Below are 19,455 nucleotides of genomic sequence, written 5' to 3'. Positions count from 1 at the left end.
GGACATTTTTGTCCTCTAAGGTCCTGAGTGTGAGTTTTTTTTTTTTTTTTTAAATCTGACACTGCACAAAAATAATAACGTATCAAAATCAATGTTGTTGCTAATCACTGATATATCCCAGACTGTGATAATCCATAAAATAAAAATAATAATTTCCCCTTAGCATTTAGTATATATATATATATATATATATATATATATATATATATATATATATATATATATATATATATATATATATATATATATATATATATATAAAACAACAGTGACATTATATAAACAAACTGGCATTTAAAGGGTTAAAATCCTGAAAATTAATGAATATTTGGTAGTTCTGATCAGGACTGAAGATGGTTAAAAAAATAAACTCATTGAAAGTGGAAAATAATTGTAATATATAATATTATTATGGCAGTTTTTTGACGCGGACATTTTTGTCCTCTAAGGACCTATTGATGCACAAGGGTTAATTGTTACTGTACATTTCTTCGGGGTTCCAGGGTTTACAGTGTTGCATCATCATGGCAACAAAGTTGTAAAACTGGATATAACTATAAACAGAAAAGGTAGTTGATTCTACACTAAAAATCATTTTAACATACATACATGTTTACGTCTTCTGGCTATACTTTTTAACTAAGAGAATTTTAACATTTACAGATTGACCCCATTCACTTCTATTGTAAGTGACTCACATTAACCCAGGTTTTGCTTTCTTTCTTTTTTTTTTAAGAAGATTCTAAATACATTTTTGTGGTAATCAACATTATGCCACAAATGCTGTCGATTGAGCTTGACTTGAATTGCATGAAAGCCACAGACTGAACCTGGAACTGGGGGGAAAAAATACTATTTTAGCTAGTTTTGCAATCTGGACTTTCAACATCATCACAAACGATGCCTTTATGATGTTATAATTTTGACTAACATATTGCAGTACCTCTATTCTTAAGTGCTACAACTGCCGTCTCTGTTAAGTTTTTTTGTATTTCACCATGTGGTTATAAACTTGATATTTATTACAAACTACTAAAAAGCAGATTTCGTTCTTTGAGCTGCTCGAGCTCGGCACAAGATTCATGACGTGTTTATGAGCCCATTGCAGACACTGTGAAGGGAATGAATAAACAATAAAAATCAGCCTTGAGAAAAAGATTTCCTCTCTATTTCTCCATCTGTTTGTTTTGAAGTTTTATTGTGTTGGTTTGTTGAGGAGGGTTTGTTGTAGAGGGTTTGAAAGGGTTTAACAGTTCTTTACGACTCCTCAATATCTACAAACACTACAAAAACCACAAACACGCCTCTCATATAGCCACAAAGTCAGTGCACACACAGACAATCTTTTCACACACAAAAATTAAAGACTGATTATAATAGCCTCTAATCACTTTCTCACATTTCTCAGTCCAGCGCATATGCTCAAACACCAAAGACATACTGCTAGTCTAATGTTTGGACACACCAACTCATTCTTTATTAATATTTTCCACATTTAGTATAATAGAAAAGTCCTCAAACCATGAAATTGCACAAAGTGAAGTATGGGAATTATGCAGTGACCAAAAATGTTAAACGAATCAAAACTATTTTATATTTTATGCAACACATTCTCACGGCGAAATCGTAAGGATTCGTACGACTTTCCAAAATGTGTCTAATTCGTATGATATCGTACGAATTTCACTACAGCCAATGACATCTCTGGACATCTTTTCCATCTAATATGTGAAAATTACTTGTTCTGTCACACAACAGCTTCCTATCATGTTTACACACTCTACTGATCGGTTAGGTTTAGATAAGGGGTTTGGGTAAGGGCGTAATATTAATAAGCATGTCCTTAACGCCTCTTGCGCGGAACGTGCACTTACTTCCGCATTAGACATCCGGGCATTTGCACGTGATGAAATCGTACAAATTTATAGAAACTAAATTGTACGAAATAGCCAATTCATAAAATATGTACGAATTTTCATGAGATTGGGTTGATTTTAGCATCTTTCAAAGTCACCAGTCACCACCCTTTGTCTAGATTCCAGCTCTAGACAACAAACTCTCAACCAACTTCACAAGTATGCTACACTTTTGTTGGCCGCTTCTACGTTCACTGTCCATTCCAACACGTCAATTAAACAAATGGTTTCATAAGTGAATTACAATATTCTATATACAGTATATACTGTGTGTGTGTGTGTGTGTGTATGTGTATATATATATATATACACTGTACTGTATGTATGTGTGCACAATTTATATTTGCCTACAAAACTAATATCAAACATTTAAGCATAAGATCAATTAGATCAATTTTATTTTTTTTTTTAATAATAAGAATCTGGCAGTGTGTATGAAATCAGGTGGAGCCAACCCCTCTTGCCCTGACATGTCCGATAACCTGTTAAACCAGAGACTTTTTCACATCTGCCATCTCAACCCACACACAGATTTCGGCTTGTTTAACCCGTAACCAGGCCCCTTGGTTTAATAGGTGTTATAGCCTAAAATAAACTTGCATACACAAACGACTTTGCTTTGTGTGAATGTAGTGTGTTTACATGCACGCCAATATGCTAATAACTACCAAAATTAAAAAATTCTGACAACGGAAGAAAACCGTGTTTAACCGGTTAAAATGCCAGTAAAAGTGTTTAAATGTAACGCAAAATTGGGGCAATGGGCAAAAATCTACTTTTGCCGATTGGTTTATGCTTAAATCTTTTAACCCTCAGAGACACAGCATAGCAGAATTGCAATGTTTGCTTAAAGCTATTAAATAACATATAATATTCTTTAAATATGCACAGAAAAAAAATTGTTGGATTTAGGCTACTTCAAATACATATGCAGCATTTTTGCATCACGTTTAAGTAAATTCAATGTAATTTTTTTGGTCATTTTATGTCAGTATAACTAAACCTTTGTTAGATATACACAAACATTTCAGTTCTTTCAACTTTTTTACTTAAAAAGGTATGTCAAACGAATAAGATTTAACAACTAATAGCACATTGTTTCAAATTAACACTTATATTATTGTTTCTACTTAATCTAATTGGCTTAAAAGAAAATAATGACTGAGGTATGCACATTCACATTCACATTCACACACACACACACACACACACACACACACACACACACACACACACACACACACATAAATAAATAAAATACATGGATTGAACAGGATCCAACTTCAAAGTGACTTTACAGTACAACAACATCAATAATACTAAAAATAGCTACAATCTAAAATGCCCCAATAAGTTCCTTTTGACCAAACAAACATGCCTAAATTATTCATTTATTATGGGTATTCCCTACAACCTCAGTTCTATATTTGATCATTTGAGCTAGTAGTACTTAAAATCATGATTTTATGGATTTTTAAGCCAAAGAAGTTCAAGGAACTCACAATTATTCTTTTACTTAATCACTTTAAGTTCACCTTATAATTGATATTTTGTGTTGTACACATTAATGCGAATTAAGTTAAAAATTGTATAAATATGTACGTTTCTGAGTAGCTCTTTTTTTTCATAGGTTCTGGTAGTTGAGAAAACGAATCGTTTTGTTCTTTATTTCAGTGTGGGGAAAAAACTACACATAACATAAGCTGACACTTTAAACTGTATCATAACAGCTGCTTTGGCTGGGAAACAAAATGCGTATTAACTGTCCGAGCTTGGTAATGTCACACAAAAAGGAAAAAAGCTAGTTGACACAATTGCTAACACTTTTGGAACAAATGTAGCAATTTTTCAAAATTCACCCAAAACAAAATATGCATAAAAATAATAATTTGTCTAACTTTTGGCTTCCTAAAATCATTCAATGAGGGGAATTGTTTTTTGCATCAATTGGCCTATCATTGCTTGGGTCTTAAGGCGACCACACAGCACACACGCTGTCAGAATATTAAGCGTAACTGTTGTTGTGCAAGTAAATGCGCTCAAATGACTCATTTAGGTCTACTTCTAAAAGACACCATACTAGAGATGAACATATGCACACTTGCTCTTCTAGCACCAAAGCATCAGAGTTGTTTAACAAGCGAGTGAACTTGCTAAAACACCCCGACAGCTTGTGTCATTTCACACACTCTTCTGTTCTTCTAAAGACAGGACAAGCTGGTAAACACTTTCACCACTCACATTTTCTTCAAATGTAAAAATCTAGTTGACTTTAATATTTGACTGAAGTCTCTAATTCCTTTTCTGAGAGGGGAGGGGATGAACATGCACCCATTGGATGTAAGAAAAGTTGAAGAATAACAAATGCAGACAATTTCAGGTTTATTTAATAATGTTTATTCACTTCTACATTGTAAAATGTATCCATGTGCTGCACACAAACATACGGCCATAATGTTTAATATATGAATAACATGCACTCGCAGTGGACAAGTCAAGCTTTAATAAAACAGCGACTTCATTTTCAGAACAAAATACTTGACTATTTCCATGTTGTTGAGACCTCACCACCCCCAAATATGCATGTGGTCAATAAGGAGTGGCTATAGCTTTTGAGGGAAGAGCTAAGACTTTATTATGACATCACAGGAAGGGTTCAATGTCGACATCGATGGCGGAGCAGGGCATGGTCAGCTCAAAACGACTGATGACGTCAGGGTGAAGGACCCCGAGGTGTCCGATGCCTTTACCATGTGAAAAGATCTCGGCACAGCGACCAGGGAAGAAGGTGGAGTCTGTAAGAATACAATTATTCGAAAAGACATAATGCAGAATACTACTTTTGCTGTTGAAGTCTTCTGAACTCTCTCTTTTAAGTGAACAAGAAACAGCGCTCAAACCTCATTTTACTTCTGTACTATGACTTGTGAAAGTCAAAGAATGTTCAATGAGGAAAGAAATGAGTTTTTTTTTGCTATTATTGCCGTAACCTTTATAACATTTATATTAACCGGCATTAAATTACTGAGTTAACATTACTGTAGCCTAAATAGCTATTTGTTATAACATTTTAATGCAAGATAAAAAAAGAACGCCACTGATTTTCTTCAGAATAATATGTGCTGGTGAATCATTCACAATAGGAAAATTAAACTGACTCAGTTTTGATTTCATGGTGACTATAAATCAGTTAATTTTCACACATGCCTATTTTTAAGATTTATTGTATGCCTTTTAACTTCATAACAAAATTCCAACAAATTAAATTGTGTAATGTTAAAAAAAAAAAAAAAAAAAAACTAAACTTAAATATTACGTTTTATTTAATTTAATTGTATTAAAGATTACTTAATTTAATTTGATGGAATTTTGTTATAAAATTGAAATGTGTAAATCTTAAAATATTTGATATTTTATATATTATGTTTTTTTATTTTAGGCATAATTTTATTTTATCATAAATTTTGATATTACATCATGAAAAATTATTTTATGATACATAAAAAAAACAGTAAGTGCCTTGTTAATATCTTGCAATATATATATATCCATACAGTGCATCCAGAAAGTATTCACAGCGCTTCACTTTTTCCACATTTTGTTATGTTACAGCCTTATTCCAAAATGGATTAAATTCATTATTTTCCTAATAATTCTACAAACAATACCCCATAATGACAACGTAAAAGAAGTTTGTTTGAAATCTTTGCAAATTTATTAAAAAAAAAAATGAAAAAAAAAAAAAAAAAAAAATCACATGTACATAAGTATTCACAGCCTTTGCCATGACACTCAAAATTGAGCTCAGGTGCATCCTGTTTCCACTGATCATCCTTGAGATGTTTCTACAACTTGATTGGAGTCCACCTGTGGTAAATTCAGTTGATTGGACATGATTTGGAAAGGCACACACCTGTCTATATAAGGTCCCACAGTTAACAGTGCATGTCAGAGCACAAACCAAGCCATGAAGTCCAAGGAATTGTCTGTAGACCTCCGAGACAGGATTATATCGAGGCACAGATCTGGGGAAGGGTACAGAAACATTTCTGCAGCATTAAAGGTCCCAATGAGCACAGTGGCCTCCATCATCCGTAAATGGAAGAAGTTTGGAACCACCAGGACTCTTCCTAGAGCTGGCCGCCTGGCCAAACTGAGCGATCGGGGGAGAAGGGCCTTAGTCAGGGAGATGACCAAGAACCCGATGGTCACTCTGACAGAACTCCAGCATTTCTCTGTGGAGAGAAGAGAACCTTCCAGAAGAACAACCATCTCTGCAGCATTCCACCAATCAGGCCTGTATGGTAGAGTGGCCAGACGGAAGCCACTCCTCAGTAAAAGGCACATGACAGCCCACCTGGAGTTTGCCAAAAGGCACCTGAAGGACTCTCAGACCATGAGAAACAAAGATTGAACTCTTTGGCCTGAATGGCAAGCGTCATGTCTGGAGGAAACCAGGCACCGCTCATCACCTGGCCAATACCATCCCTACAGTGAAGCATGGTGGTGGCAGCATCATGCTGTGGGGATGTTTTTCAGCGGCAGGAACTGGGAGACTAGTCAGGATCGAGGGAAAGATGAATGCAGCAATGTACAGAGACATCCTTGATGAAAACCTGCTCCAGAGCGCTCTGGACCTCAGACTGGGGCGACGGTTCATCTTCCAACAGGACAACGACCCTAAGCACACAGCCAAGATAACAAAGGAGTGGCTACGGGACAACTCTGTGAATGTCCTTGAGTGGCCCAGCCAGAGCCCAGACTTGAACCCGATTGAACATCTCTGGAGAGATCTGAAAATGGCTGTGCACCGACGCTCCCCATCCAACCTGATGGAGCTTGAGCGGTCCTGCAGGAAGAAGCGGTCCTGCCCAAAAATAGGTGTGCCAAGTTTGTAGCATCATACTCAAAAAGACTTGAGGCTGTAATTGGTGCCAAAGGTGCTTCAACAAAGTATTGAGCAAAGGCTGTGAATACTTATGTACATGTGTTTTTTAATTTATTTTATACATTTGCAAAAATTTCAAAAACTTTTCATGTTGTCATTATGGGGTATTGTTTGTAGAATTTTGAGGAAAATAATGAATTTAATCCATTTTGGAATAAGGCTGTAACATAACAAAATGTGGAAAAAGTGAAGCGCTGTGAATACTTTCTGGATGCACTGTATATATATATATATATATATATATTTTTTTTTTTTTCCTCATCCTATTTTTATCAACAGTATATTTACACACTGTATATATGCGTCATTTTCGTCTTGTCTTCACTCTTCACTATCGTAACCAAATTTGAAAACAAAACCTTGATGGATGAAAGATGTTTAAAGAAACAGTTTAAAGCGGTGTTAGTCTCACCATTGAAATTACTGATGAAAATGTTCACTGACGAGACTAAAACTGCTCTAAATAGTGTATTTCTTATGCCCATCAGGTAGAAATATAGATAAGGGATACATGGGGCTGAATTTTCTGAATTAAAAAAAAAGTCCCCACCAAAGGACCAGTTTCATTCAAACGTTAAATATTAACCATTAAAACAAATTGCTGAATATGACTCAGGGGGGCCATAAACCCACTAATAGGTGCACAAACAATTCTCACTCAAAGTATTAGAGGAAGGACATGTTGACTTTTAACATTTATGACTCACCCTCAGCCGCCTGGATGTGGTATCCTTGGTTACGGCCTGGTTTGACATCCAGCAGCTGCATGACCCGGTCCAGAAGACCATGAATGACTTCAAACCCTGGACTCTTGTTGTAGTACACGGCACAAAGACGCCTGTTATTACGTGCCCCTACATCTGTGTATTTTTAAGTGAGAGAGAAATAAATTCACAGAGATTGTATATCAACATCATGTGTTTATTCAGTGATTCCCAACTAGTGGGTTCTGACCCAAAAATGGGTTGCAGGTCTGCTCTGATAGGGCAGGGGAAAACAATGCTAACTTCTAATAAATAAAATCCCACTAACCATGTAATCATGCATGTAGGATATCAAAATAAATCTGGATCCTGAAGCAAAACCGGTTCAGAACTGCTGTGTTTTGATATGCACACACCTCTAGTTTCGTCCTTAAGGACGACGTCTGAAATCTCGAACAGTTTGAGAGGAAGGGGCATCTTCCTGTTAGCAGCGAGTGTTTTCAAGAGACCTGGTAGAAGAGAGGTGCGTGCCACCTAGAGGGCAGTGAAGGCCAGTAATTATTAGTCAAGTTACCTTGGTCAAAACAACTTATTTACAGAAGCTCTTAGTCAGGGGTTTTCAAACTGGGGTCCGGGACCCCAAGGGGGCCACGAGGGGGTGCTAGGAGTCTGTGGAAAAGTTCAGAGAAAGATCAGTATTCATTAATGTAAAAGAGTAAAAAACTATATTTACTGAATTTGACATTATTGCCATTTCAGATTAATTGAAATGTTTCTCAGGTGTATAAATTTAACATTACTCAGTTATTGGGCAGAAAAAGGATACGCTGTAAACGTACAACAAAGTAGGACAAATATTTTCCAGAAAATTAGAGATGCACCGATATGAATATTTTTGGCCGACACGATACCGATTTTAACCAAAAATAGCAATACTGATACACACAAAAAATTATTTTAAGATTTACACATTTCAATTTCAGAACAAATTCAATCAAATTGAATTAAGTAATCTTTCACAAAATAAACTAAATAAAAGTTTTATTCATTTAATTTGGTTAAATATTACACAATTACATTTTTGAATTTTGTTATGAAATTTAAATGCATAAATCTTTTTAAAAAAATAGGCAAATATATATATATTTAGTTTATTTTGCCACTTAATTTATTTAGTCATCAGATCACTGTTTTGCTTTAAAAACAAATTCTTAAAAAATAAAAATCAAAAAAAATAAAAAATTATTTAAAGGGAATTATGCTTTAAAAATGTACATATAGGTACAAAAGATATTTTATTGTTCAAACAATGATTTTTCCCATTAAACATGGATTGGATCTCACATGACATGCCAATAAAAAATAATACCCAAAATAAAAAATACAAGATAAAAAAAGAAATTAAAAAAAAGAAAATACAACATGACTATATGTGGGAAAAAGGTTATTTTGCACTTCTAAAATATTTTTTTGCAGTTTTGTTTTTGTAGTTCTAAATAACAGAAGTCACATTTGACATTTATATGCGATCATTAGCATTAAAAAAGCAGATATGAAAAACAGATGGTTGATAATGGCAGATTACAGTATATTGATGGTTATAATGGTTTTAATCTGGTCAATAATTAGCCGATACATCTCTACCGATAATATTTTCATTATTTATTTTGGCTTTATTAAAATAACAATATAAAAGCTAATCATTTATCACACTTAATTTTTCTGATTTTTTCTCTTCAACCTTTATGTATTTTAGTAGAGGGTCCTTCGCAAGGTTATTGTCATATTAGGGGGTCCTTGGCATCAAAATGTTTGAAAACCCCTGCCCTAAACTACCAAATAAATAATTTAAACTTTGACGAACCACCCTCTAGTGGACAAATATGAGAAATACAAATTAGGATTACCTCAAACTCTGCAGTCTTTGGGTTGGAGATGTGCACTGCTCTGGTTTCTGCAATGTTTTTCCCAAGTTTATCGGCAATATCTTCTTGTGAGCACTGCAGAGAGAGAAAAAGGCAATTTACAGCATAAAAGGTCATAAAAAACACTGTATTTTTCTTGTCCTTTTGATACAAGTTTGATATACTATGAAATGTGTATGATACACATTAAAGATAAAGTTCACCTAAAATAAATTCTGTCATCATAAACTCAAATGAAGTCACTTTATACATAAGTCTAATGGACTATTTTTTTTATTAGTCTTTTATGGTGCTTTTTGTCATTTTTGGAGCAGCACTCTTTCACTTTAATTGTATGGAAAAGAGCAGTGTGAGCATTCTGCCCAACATCTCCAATATGAAAAAGTCATATTGGTTTGGACTGACATGTGATCGCCCACACTGGAATATCGAGGAATGTTCAGTTATGTGACTATTCGTCAACATGGTGAACAACCATGTGAATGACATATTTAACATGTAAAGAGGTAAACCAATCAAAACAGAGGTCATTTGCATGTAGAAGACTTTATAGGTCGACACCGATAACTAAGACGGTAGAAAAGGCTGATAACCGATTAATCGGCCGATAGTTCTTAAAATCGATTTACAGAATGTTAAGTCTTTACTTATTATGACGGGCACAGACACAGAGACTACAAGAGTCCAAAATTAATAAAATCCCAGATGAAGTTTATTGTACAACCAAAATCCCAATAATGACCAGAAAAAAAAGAAAAAAAATTCAGATTTGGTGCATAATGCTGGGCATTTAACTATAAACAAGCCTGGAATTCACCAGACTTGGCCCTGTTACATTGTTCTATTTTTAAGTTTTTACAAAATTAAGCTTTTTGTCGCCTATACATTCACCAGATGTATTTTGTATTTATATATACTGTATATTTCACCAGATGAGGTTTTTTATTATTATTAACAAGATATGAAGTTGGAGACACAATGCATGTGCTGATGGATCACCTTTTTATAGTTGTATTTTACTTTGCATGCCCTCAATTCAATTTAGGACGCATTATTATCTAAATAACAAACTATGCATTAAAGAGAGAATAAAAACATGGATGAATATTGTAAATAATGGTACATTTTGTTACAGCAGATCCCAACGAGGTGTCAGTAATTGTTTTTATTTCACCTCTAGAGACCGCTGTTATACTGTTAAACCAAGTCCTTCTGACTGAAGAATCTTCAAACGCAGACCACTGGGGAACATGAAGGAATAAAAAAAAACTATAACTTCTTCTAGAGGTAGACCGATATATCTGTTTTACCGATTAATCGGTACCAATAGTTGCTTTTTGGAACTGTTGGTTATCGGCAAAAATCTATGCTGATAGTTTCCGATAACCGAGTGTACCAAAAAGCAACTATCAGCACAGATTAATCGGCAAAACCGATATATCGGTCTACCTCTAGAAGACTTAGCAGCAAAAACTGCCTGCTTATTAGTAAGGGTCAGAGAGAATGTGAAAAATGGCTAGGAAAAACTAAATTATGACTGTTTTTGGTGTAAGACTAATATTATAAATGATCTTGAGGGACAAAAATGGTACAATAAAAGTTGTAAAATGGTACAACAGAATAGCGAATGGAATATTGTAGACTATGGCCCCTTCAAAGATTCAAGGCAAATCTGAATAAAAGAAATAGGAGAGGAGTGATTTCTTACCAGAGCGAATGTCAGGGCTTCAGTAAATCCAGCGGCTGCGAGGTCTTGCCTCAGTAACTCTGTCAGTTTATTTAGAGGGAGCTGCAAACACGCACAAACACACTCATTACACCTCAATATCAAACGTTAACAGAGATCTCACGTTTTGATTGGTCAGAATGAATGTTTTCCTCTTACCTGATTGGCTACTGTGTAAGTGCGGGGCGTGGTCCTGACAATATTGTTAAAGCCATAGGCCATGGCAGCATCCTCCATGATGTCACAAGCGTGGATGACATCTGAGCGTGTGGGTGGGATCTCCACCTGGATCTGATCGCCCTTACCGCTGACCTCTGACCTCAAACACATCCGCGTCAGCAACTGAGCTATATTATCTGCTGATTCGCTGAGCAACAACAGAAGCGAAAGAAGGATCTAAGAGATCAAATAAAACATTTATAATGTGCTGGATCTATGAATAAACTTACCTGATCCCGACTTTTTTGTTGATAAATTCCCCAGAGAGCGTCTCCATCCTGTACGCCAGCTCCTAGAGTTAACAATCAGCCAATTATGAAGAAGATTTTCGTTAGAAATGAAAGCCAGATCTTATGAAAATTGTGACTTGGGCAACACTTTTGAAAAATTATATTATGTGGTTCCTTAGACGTATCATGGCCATTCCGAGGTGAAATGTCCACTGTGTGGCGCTAAAAGCAAGTTAAATGTACTTCCAAACAGATGAGGTTTTATAGTTTAAAATGCTTTATCGTGTAAAACCTACCACCCTACTCTAAACCTTAAACCTAACCGACAGTGTCATTTAAAGCAAATGTGAGATGAAAAACGCAATCGCTAATGCAACCACGTCATTTTGTGGTGCTTCTATTATTTTGTGGCTCACGAGTCGACACATGACTGTGTTTGAGGAACAGGGTGCAAAGTAAGTGTTTATGAACTGATAATCTACCATTTTACTCGTGATTTGTGTGAAAGTGTATAAAAGTCGCTGTTGTAGCGCCTCTAGTGTTCATTTCACCAGGAAAATGCCGCAATATGTACAGCAAGCCACATAAAAATCATTTTGGAAAAATGTAGGTATAGAAATGCAATTCTTTGAGACCAGGTTGAGTGTAACAAGAATTATTTTTAATTTCTGAGATTAAAGTAATTTTACTTTTGACATATTTCTGAGTAAAACAGGATATTCAATGAGAAAAATAAAAATCAGGAAGGACTTCATACTTAAAGGGATAGTTCACCTTAAAAATGAAAATTCTCTCATCATTTCCTCACCCTCATGCCATCCCAGATGTGTATGACTGACTTTCTTCTGCTGAGCAAAAATTAAGATTTTTAGAAGAATATTTCAGCTCTGTAGGTCCATACAATGCAAGTTAATGGTGACCAAATTTTGAAACTCCAAAAATCACATAAAGGAAGCATAAAAGTAATCCATACGACTCGAGCGTTTTAATCCACATTCATCAGAAGTGATATGATAGTTGTGGGTCAGAAACAGATCAACAAGTCTTTTTTTTACTATACATCTCCACTTTCACATTCTTTGTCTTTTGTTTTTGGCGATTCGTATTCATCATGCATATCGCCACCTACTGGGTAGGGAGGAGAATTTAAAGGAAAAAATATTATTCTGTTTCTGACCCACATTTATCATAAAGCTTCTGAAGCCATGGATTTAGCCACTGGGGTCTTATGAATTACTTTTATGCTGCCTTTATGTGCTTTTTGAGTTTTGGTCACCATTCACTTGCATTGTATGGACCTACAGAGCTGAGATATTCTTCTAAAAATCTTAATTTTTGCTCAGCAGAAGAAAGTCAGTCATTCACATCTGGGATGGCATGAGGGTGAGCAAATGATGAGAGAATTTTCATTTTTGGGTGAACTGTCCCTTTAAATGTCTCTAACGGGATTGATTAGATTGTGAAAAGTGGTCTCTATATGAGCTGAAAAATAAGAGGGATTGGTGACGGCAGCCGAAAAGAAAAAGCATTTTAGTGAATTTTCTGTGGAAAAACATGCACCAATAAATCATTCACAATAAGGCCATGAACACGTATTATGGAAGTAAGCAGAGTCAATTTTGATTTTATATGTTAAACTTCTTCAGTGATAATATTCATAGCAGTAATTCAAGTTAAATTAAAAACTGAATATACGTACAGGATACACAAACGATCTGCCATCAGGGTAAACGACCTCTGCTTCTTCTGCCCTGTTAGAGAGAGAGAGAGATCTGCATCTTCATAACAAGCACATCTCACTACTGAACAATATGTGGCAACACTTTCACCTAATAAATCTCTTCTTAATTATTTCTGTGAGGACACTGAATTATGCTTATAAATGTTGCATATCTGGAATGAAAAATGTCCATTCAAGGCAATCCAAGAGTTTGATTTCAACAGATGAGTCTGATTGAGTCTCTATAGGGCAGTACTCACGTGAACGGCTCCTCGCAGTATTCACTGAACATGGTCACCATCATGTCCAGAACAATCTTTGCCTATTAACACACACACAGTAAATGTTTTACATGTTTACCTGCATCCAACAGTTCAAACAACAAGACATTCAGATTATATAATAAGATTATTACAATCTATTCATGTATTCTGATTTCATATGAGTCTAGTTTCATAAGTTCAAGTTCAAGAATTTTGCTTACCTTTGTGAGATCTGTGGCTGTGCACTCAATGAATATGTTCTTTGTGTTTAATGAGATTTTGCTGTGGTCTCCTGGAATAGAGAAAATTACTTTTAAAAGAACAGAGCTTTTAAATGTGCAGAAAATGAGGCAACAAACCATGAGGCTCAAACATAACCATACAAATTGGTTAGAAATGTGTATATATATATATATATATATATATATATATATATATATATATATATATATATTATATATACACAGTTGCAATCAAAATTATTCAGCCCCCCCTGACCAGCAATACATTCTGGTGATGTGAATTAAAACAAATCAACTAAAACCTCAGTAAACAGTCAAAGTAAGTTATTAATACACATTTGAGTGATTTTGAGAACAAAGAGTTCAGTTTACCCAAATTTTAAAATTAAAAAAATAAATGTTTCAGGTAAGTGTTCTCAAGCTTCGGACACCTCTCTGTTAGAATCTTTACACATTTCTCAAGAGCAAAAGCTTCCAGCTCATTGACATTCTTTGGTTTCTGTGCTGCCACTGCTTCCTTGAAATCCTGACAAAGGTTTGCAATGGGATTTTAACGACGGACTGAAAGAGCCATTTAAGGACATTCCACGACCTATCCCTGAACCAGATTTTGGACAACTTGGATGTATCCTTGGTGTTATTGTCTTGCTGGAAAGTACAGTGATCACCGAACTTCAATTTACACACTGAAGTCATCACATTTTTCATGCCCAAATGGCCTGATATCTGAAAGAATCCATGGTGTCAGTCACATAGTCAGGATAGCCGTTTCCTGCAGCCGCAAAACACCCCCATAACAGGACTGACCCACCTCCACACTTGACTGTGGGGATGGTGTCGTTCTTGTCATCACCTTGTCATCTTACTCGAGACGTACTGCTGACCCATGGGTCTAAAACTCATTTTCAGTTTAGTGTCATACGTCTATAAAACCTTCTTCCAGGACTCCACAGGTCTTTCCTAATTACTTCTTGAATATTCAAGTCAGCATTTCCCTTGGTGAAGTTTTGCTTTCTTCCACACCCCAAGAAGGTTGCTGTTGAACCATATTTTAAAAATGTATGAATGGTGCTGCCAACTTTGTCTATTGGAAACTGAAGTGCCTTGGAAATGTACTTTTAGCCATGATCTTTCTTGTGTAATGAAATAATCTCCTCTATTAGCTTTTGAGACAGCTTATATTTAATTGCATTTTTTTTTTTGCATAGAAATACATTTTTGCTTAAAACGCTGAAGTTAAATTTTAAAACTTAAATAAGTGCCATTGCAGACTGATGACTTAATTTTGTTTTAAATAATTATTTGTTTAGCCTTACATATTTCAGAAACAGCTACATGCAATAGGGGTTGAATAATTATGACATGGCTGTATTTTTAAAAAATCCTGCTATTTACAAATATTAGGTTATATATTCACACTATGACTTTGAATGTGTCACTCAACTGATATAGATGTAATGTTTAAAAATTCTGGGTCATCAGAAAAGCTTACCTTAGTAAATCCTTACTGTCTTGGTGGGGGTTCAATAATTTTGATTCCAACTGTATATATATATATATATATATATATATCTTCACAAGGTCCTTTGCTGTTGTTCTGGGATTGATTTGCACTTTTTGCACCAAACTACGCTCATCTCTAGGCGACAGAATGAGTCTCCTTCCTGAGCGGTATGATGGTTGCGTGGTCCCATGGTGTTTATACTTGCATACTATTGTTTGTACAGATGAACGTGGTACCTTCAAGTGTTTGGAAATTGCTCTCAAGGAGGAACCAGACTTGTGGAGGTCTACAAATTATTTGCTGAGGTCTTGGCTGATTTATTTTGATTTTCCCATGATGTCAAGCAAAGAGGCACTGAGTTTGAAGGTAGGCCTTAAAATACATCCACAGGAACACCTCTAATTCAGTACACCTCCTATCAAATGCTTGACTTCATTTTATGGAATTTTCCAAGCTGCTTAAAACAATCTGAAACAATCTGTCTATAAACAACTGTTGAAAAATTACTCGTGTCATGCACAAAGTAGATGTCCTAAACAACTTGACAAAACTATAATTTGCTAATATGCAATCTGTGGAGTGGTTAAAAATGAGTTTTAATGACTTCAACCTAAGTGTATGTAAACGTTTGACTTCAACTCTATATATGGGCTAAAAAAAAAAAAAAAGCTTAATTTGGTAAATACTTAAATATATAACACTGTAAATGAGCCACTTCTCTGTCATTTCAAAGTAATATTCCCCGGTAAATTTTGAGTTTGTTTATTGTTAAAAGCCCCGCGTTTTTCTGGTTATTATTTGGAATTTTGCTTGCAAACTAAACTGCATATAGGGTTTCATTAATTTTGGACTCTTGTAGCCTAGTAAGAAAATATATTTTTTTTTCATTCCATAAATCGAATAACTCGGCCGATTAATCGGTTATCTGTCTTTTCCACCACTTTAGTTATCTGTATCAGCAAAATCCACTATCAGTTGACCTCTAGTGAGTAATATAAGTATATACGCTGTGTGAGTAAATACATGCATATTGACTCACCATTGATGATAGGAGGCATAGACAGGACGACACCGTTGCTGTCGTATATGATGGGGTAGAGTGGTTCATTCTCAATTATATGCAGGTAGTGTCTCAGATGACTGTCAGTCTAAAAACATAATATCGATTACATTTCCTTTTCCATTGAGTGATGCTGTCTGACATAAATCTTCTTATCAATATGAGTAAAACAAAGACAGACATCCAATGCATTATTAGTGTCAGAAAGCATCAACAGCCAATCGGTATCCAAAGACAGTAGCCAATCAGAGCTCACCTTATAGAGACTCATGAGTTCAGTGGCAGTGTATTCCTTGCTCTGATTGAGCGGTTTGAAGCGGATAGCTCCAGGCGATTTGGCTGTGTAGGTGAATGGACCAGAGATGGTGTCCAAATCATGAGTTCCTATGGCAACCAGAGTTCTTTTCCTGAAGAAAGAAAAATGCATTGATCATTCAAGCAAAACACTCCTCCTGAGACTTGAAACTTCTCATTGTAAAACTGATAAGAGCCCCTAACCTGCAGATGTTCTGGTGCAGTTTCTCCTGCAGCTCTATGAAGCTCTCATATCGTTCCTGGGTGAAAGTGATGTTGCGCAGGACAGCTGCTACCGCGTGTGGCCTCACAGACGCCGTCTATACGGACACAGAGAGGGACATGCAACTTCAGTATCAGCACCGCCCATGTTCAGTTACTCTAGCCGATCTTCCTCCATTTCTCACATGAGCTGATGGCGTCTCACATCAGCTCTTAAGATCAAACAACTGAGTGCACTTCTAATTAAAATATGAGCTTGATATAAAACACTCACCTCCTCAGTTACGACCAGCCGCTGAGGATCTGCTCCGTTCACAGGGCTCACACGCTTGTATCGTGGAGCTCCCATCCTAAAAACACACAACACTGTAAAAAGACACATTCATCCAAATACTTCAAATTCACAATGCGCGTGCCAATTAGCCAGCAATGCGAAATCAAAGCAACTGCATGGGTATTTCTATGCATATCCTGAATACATAGAATATGCAAAAATACTATTTAAATTATGGGTCTTACTTCTCTTTGAAGACCTGCAGACCCCTGACGAGTCCCTCGAGACACAGTAGATCATATCGGTTGGCTGGAACATCGATCTTATACAGCACCACATCAGACGCCCCCTCTGCCTTCTGATCACCCTGTTCACGGCTTATGATGTCCTTCTCTGATGTCTAAACATTGAGAGACAATGACACAGAGTATAGGCATATGCAAATTAATTAATTAGCATAAAAATGACAACTTTTTAGAATAACACAATAATTACATTATATCTATTATGTAATACATTATATTTTACATAAATATATTATTAGGTTATGTTTATAATACATGTAATATTTATTTTCATATCAACTTATAGGTATGTGTTATGTAAATATTAAGTTCAATTCATTATTTGTAACAATAAAATGTAACAATTATACAAATGTCCTTGTCACTTCTATTTATCAGCTTGTAAAATAATATAATTTCAAATGACTTACGATTTCATCGAGCTCGAGGCCAAACTCGAAACACAGTTCATCAAACTCTTCATCAGCTAGAAAAAAGAAATAATATTTTCTTAATTTATTTACAGCATGAAGCGTCAGTTTCGCGTTACGCTGACGTCATCACTGTGCTTTCAGGTTGACATCTGATCTTTTCTAATGAATGGAGAATAATCCAAACCACGTCTCAAGACATGAAGCATTACTGCATTCAACCAGCAACGTATTTTAAAGCTATATAAATCAATTATACGCCAAAATCCTAACTGAATTCATTAAAATCTCTGAGTAATTTAAATCTGATGCAATCGCTGCGACACACTGGAACATTAAACTAATTGAATATGAATTTGAATTAATTTTGAGGCAAGATATCAATTCATCCTACAATGATGAAATTGTAAACAGCGAAATATATTTAGACCAGACAGTTACTTGTACTAAGATATTCCACCATCATTTCCCCAAATGGAAACACAATCACACACAAACACACAGCGAGCTATTTATTTCCAACAAACATCACACTCTTGAATGCGCTCCGTTTATAAAAGGCATTAGTGTTAAAACACTGACTGTATTTTTGTCCGAGGGCTTCAAAGAGCAGATCTCTCTTCACGCTGACAGTCGGCATGGTCGCAGCTGATCACCGGGGTCCGCCACAGGAACATTTGTTTTTTTCAAAATAAAAGCCCAACTTGATGCTACAAAATAAAAGCCCCAAAAAAGACTCAAGATATTTGTTTAATCACTTAATGACAGAGTCTTTCAGAATTGTTTTTTTGTTTGTTGTTGTTTTGTTTACTCTTTACTTTAACCCTTGTTAAGAATAATTTTGAAAACATATATTTTAACATTAGACGTTAACCCGTGTGCGTCAATATAAAAAAAGATACTAAAAGGTCCTTAGAGGACAAAAATGTCCGTGTCAAAAAACTGCCATAAACAAAATTATATATAAATATTATTTTCCACTTTTAATGAGTACATTTTTTTAACCAACATCAGTCCTGATCATAACTACCAAATATTCATTCATTTTTAGGATTTCAACCCTTTAAATGTCAGTTTGTTTATATAATGCCACTGTTGTTTTTTATGAAAAAAAAAAAAACAAAATACACACAATTTTGTTTTTTATTATTTTCCATATACTAAATGCTAAGTGGGGATTTTATTTATTTATTTATTGGATTATCACAGTCTGGGATATATCAATGATTAGCAACAACATTGATTTTGATACATTATTATTTTTGTGCAGTGTCAGATTTAAAAAAAAAAAAAAAAAAAACTCACACTCAGGACCTTAGAGGACAAAAATGTCCGCGTCAAAAAACTGCCATAAAAATATTATATATAAATATTATTTTACACTTTCACTAACTTAGATTTTTTTTAACCTACGTCAGTCCTGATCATAACTACCAAATATTCATTCATTTTCAGGATTGTAATCCTTTAAATGCCAGTTTGTTTACATAATG

General features: G+C 35.2%; 1 protein-coding gene across 2 annotated transcripts; it reads right to left on the bottom strand.

Moving 5' to 3' along the window:
• Positions 1 to 4,290: 4,290 nt before the first annotated feature.
• On the bottom strand, positions 4,291 to 18,642 carry LOC127429891 (phenylalanine--tRNA ligase beta subunit-like). 2 transcript variants are annotated; one of them, XM_051679231.1, is made up of 17 exons: positions 18,545 to 18,642; positions 17,963 to 18,018; positions 17,493 to 17,647; positions 17,248 to 17,323; positions 16,956 to 17,071; positions 16,714 to 16,864; positions 16,437 to 16,545; positions 13,873 to 13,943; positions 13,649 to 13,710; positions 13,368 to 13,419; positions 11,669 to 11,730; positions 11,379 to 11,586; positions 11,202 to 11,282; positions 9,476 to 9,568; positions 7,985 to 8,102; positions 7,572 to 7,724; positions 4,291 to 4,711 (listed from the first exon to the last, which is right to left on the bottom strand). In XM_051679231.1, the coding sequence occupies exons 1-17, from the start codon at positions 18,600 to 18,602 to the stop codon at positions 4,560 to 4,562; spliced, it is 1,773 nt and encodes a 590-aa protein (XP_051535191.1). In that variant the 5' UTR covers positions 18,603 to 18,642; the 3' UTR covers positions 4,291 to 4,559. The 2 variants fall into 2 exon arrangements, with proteins under 2 accessions (XP_051535191.1, XP_051535192.1); XM_051679232.1 differs by lacking the exon at positions 4,291 to 4,711 and having other exon boundaries at positions 7,579 to 7,724; positions 7,897 to 8,102.
• Between the last annotated feature and the right edge of the window lie 813 nt (positions 18,643 to 19,455).

This window comes from Myxocyprinus asiaticus, chromosome 39, assembly GCF_019703515.2.
Source record: "Myxocyprinus asiaticus isolate MX2 ecotype Aquarium Trade chromosome 39, UBuf_Myxa_2, whole genome shotgun sequence".
In the NCBI taxonomy this organism is placed as follows: Eukaryota; Metazoa; Chordata; class Actinopteri; order Cypriniformes; family Catostomidae; genus Myxocyprinus; species Myxocyprinus asiaticus.
This window is presented reverse-complemented; position numbering and strand designations above follow the sequence as displayed.

What these genes read in the sequence shown, in the direction of transcription:
- LOC127429891 (XM_051679231.1), bottom strand. Translation starts at nt 18,602, where the DNA reads ATGCCGACTGTCAGCGTGAAGAGAGATCTGCTCTTTGAAGCCCTCGGA. An exon ending in AACTCATGAGTCTCTATAAG is followed by an intron (nt 16,546 to 16,713) that starts GTGAGCTCTGAT and finishes TTATGTTTTTAG; the next exon opens with ACTGACAGTCATCTGAGACA. An exon ending in CAGCCACAGATCTCACAAAG is followed by an intron (nt 13,711 to 13,872) that starts GTAAGCAAAATT and finishes GTGTGTTAATAG; the next exon opens with GCAAAGATTGTTCTGGACAT.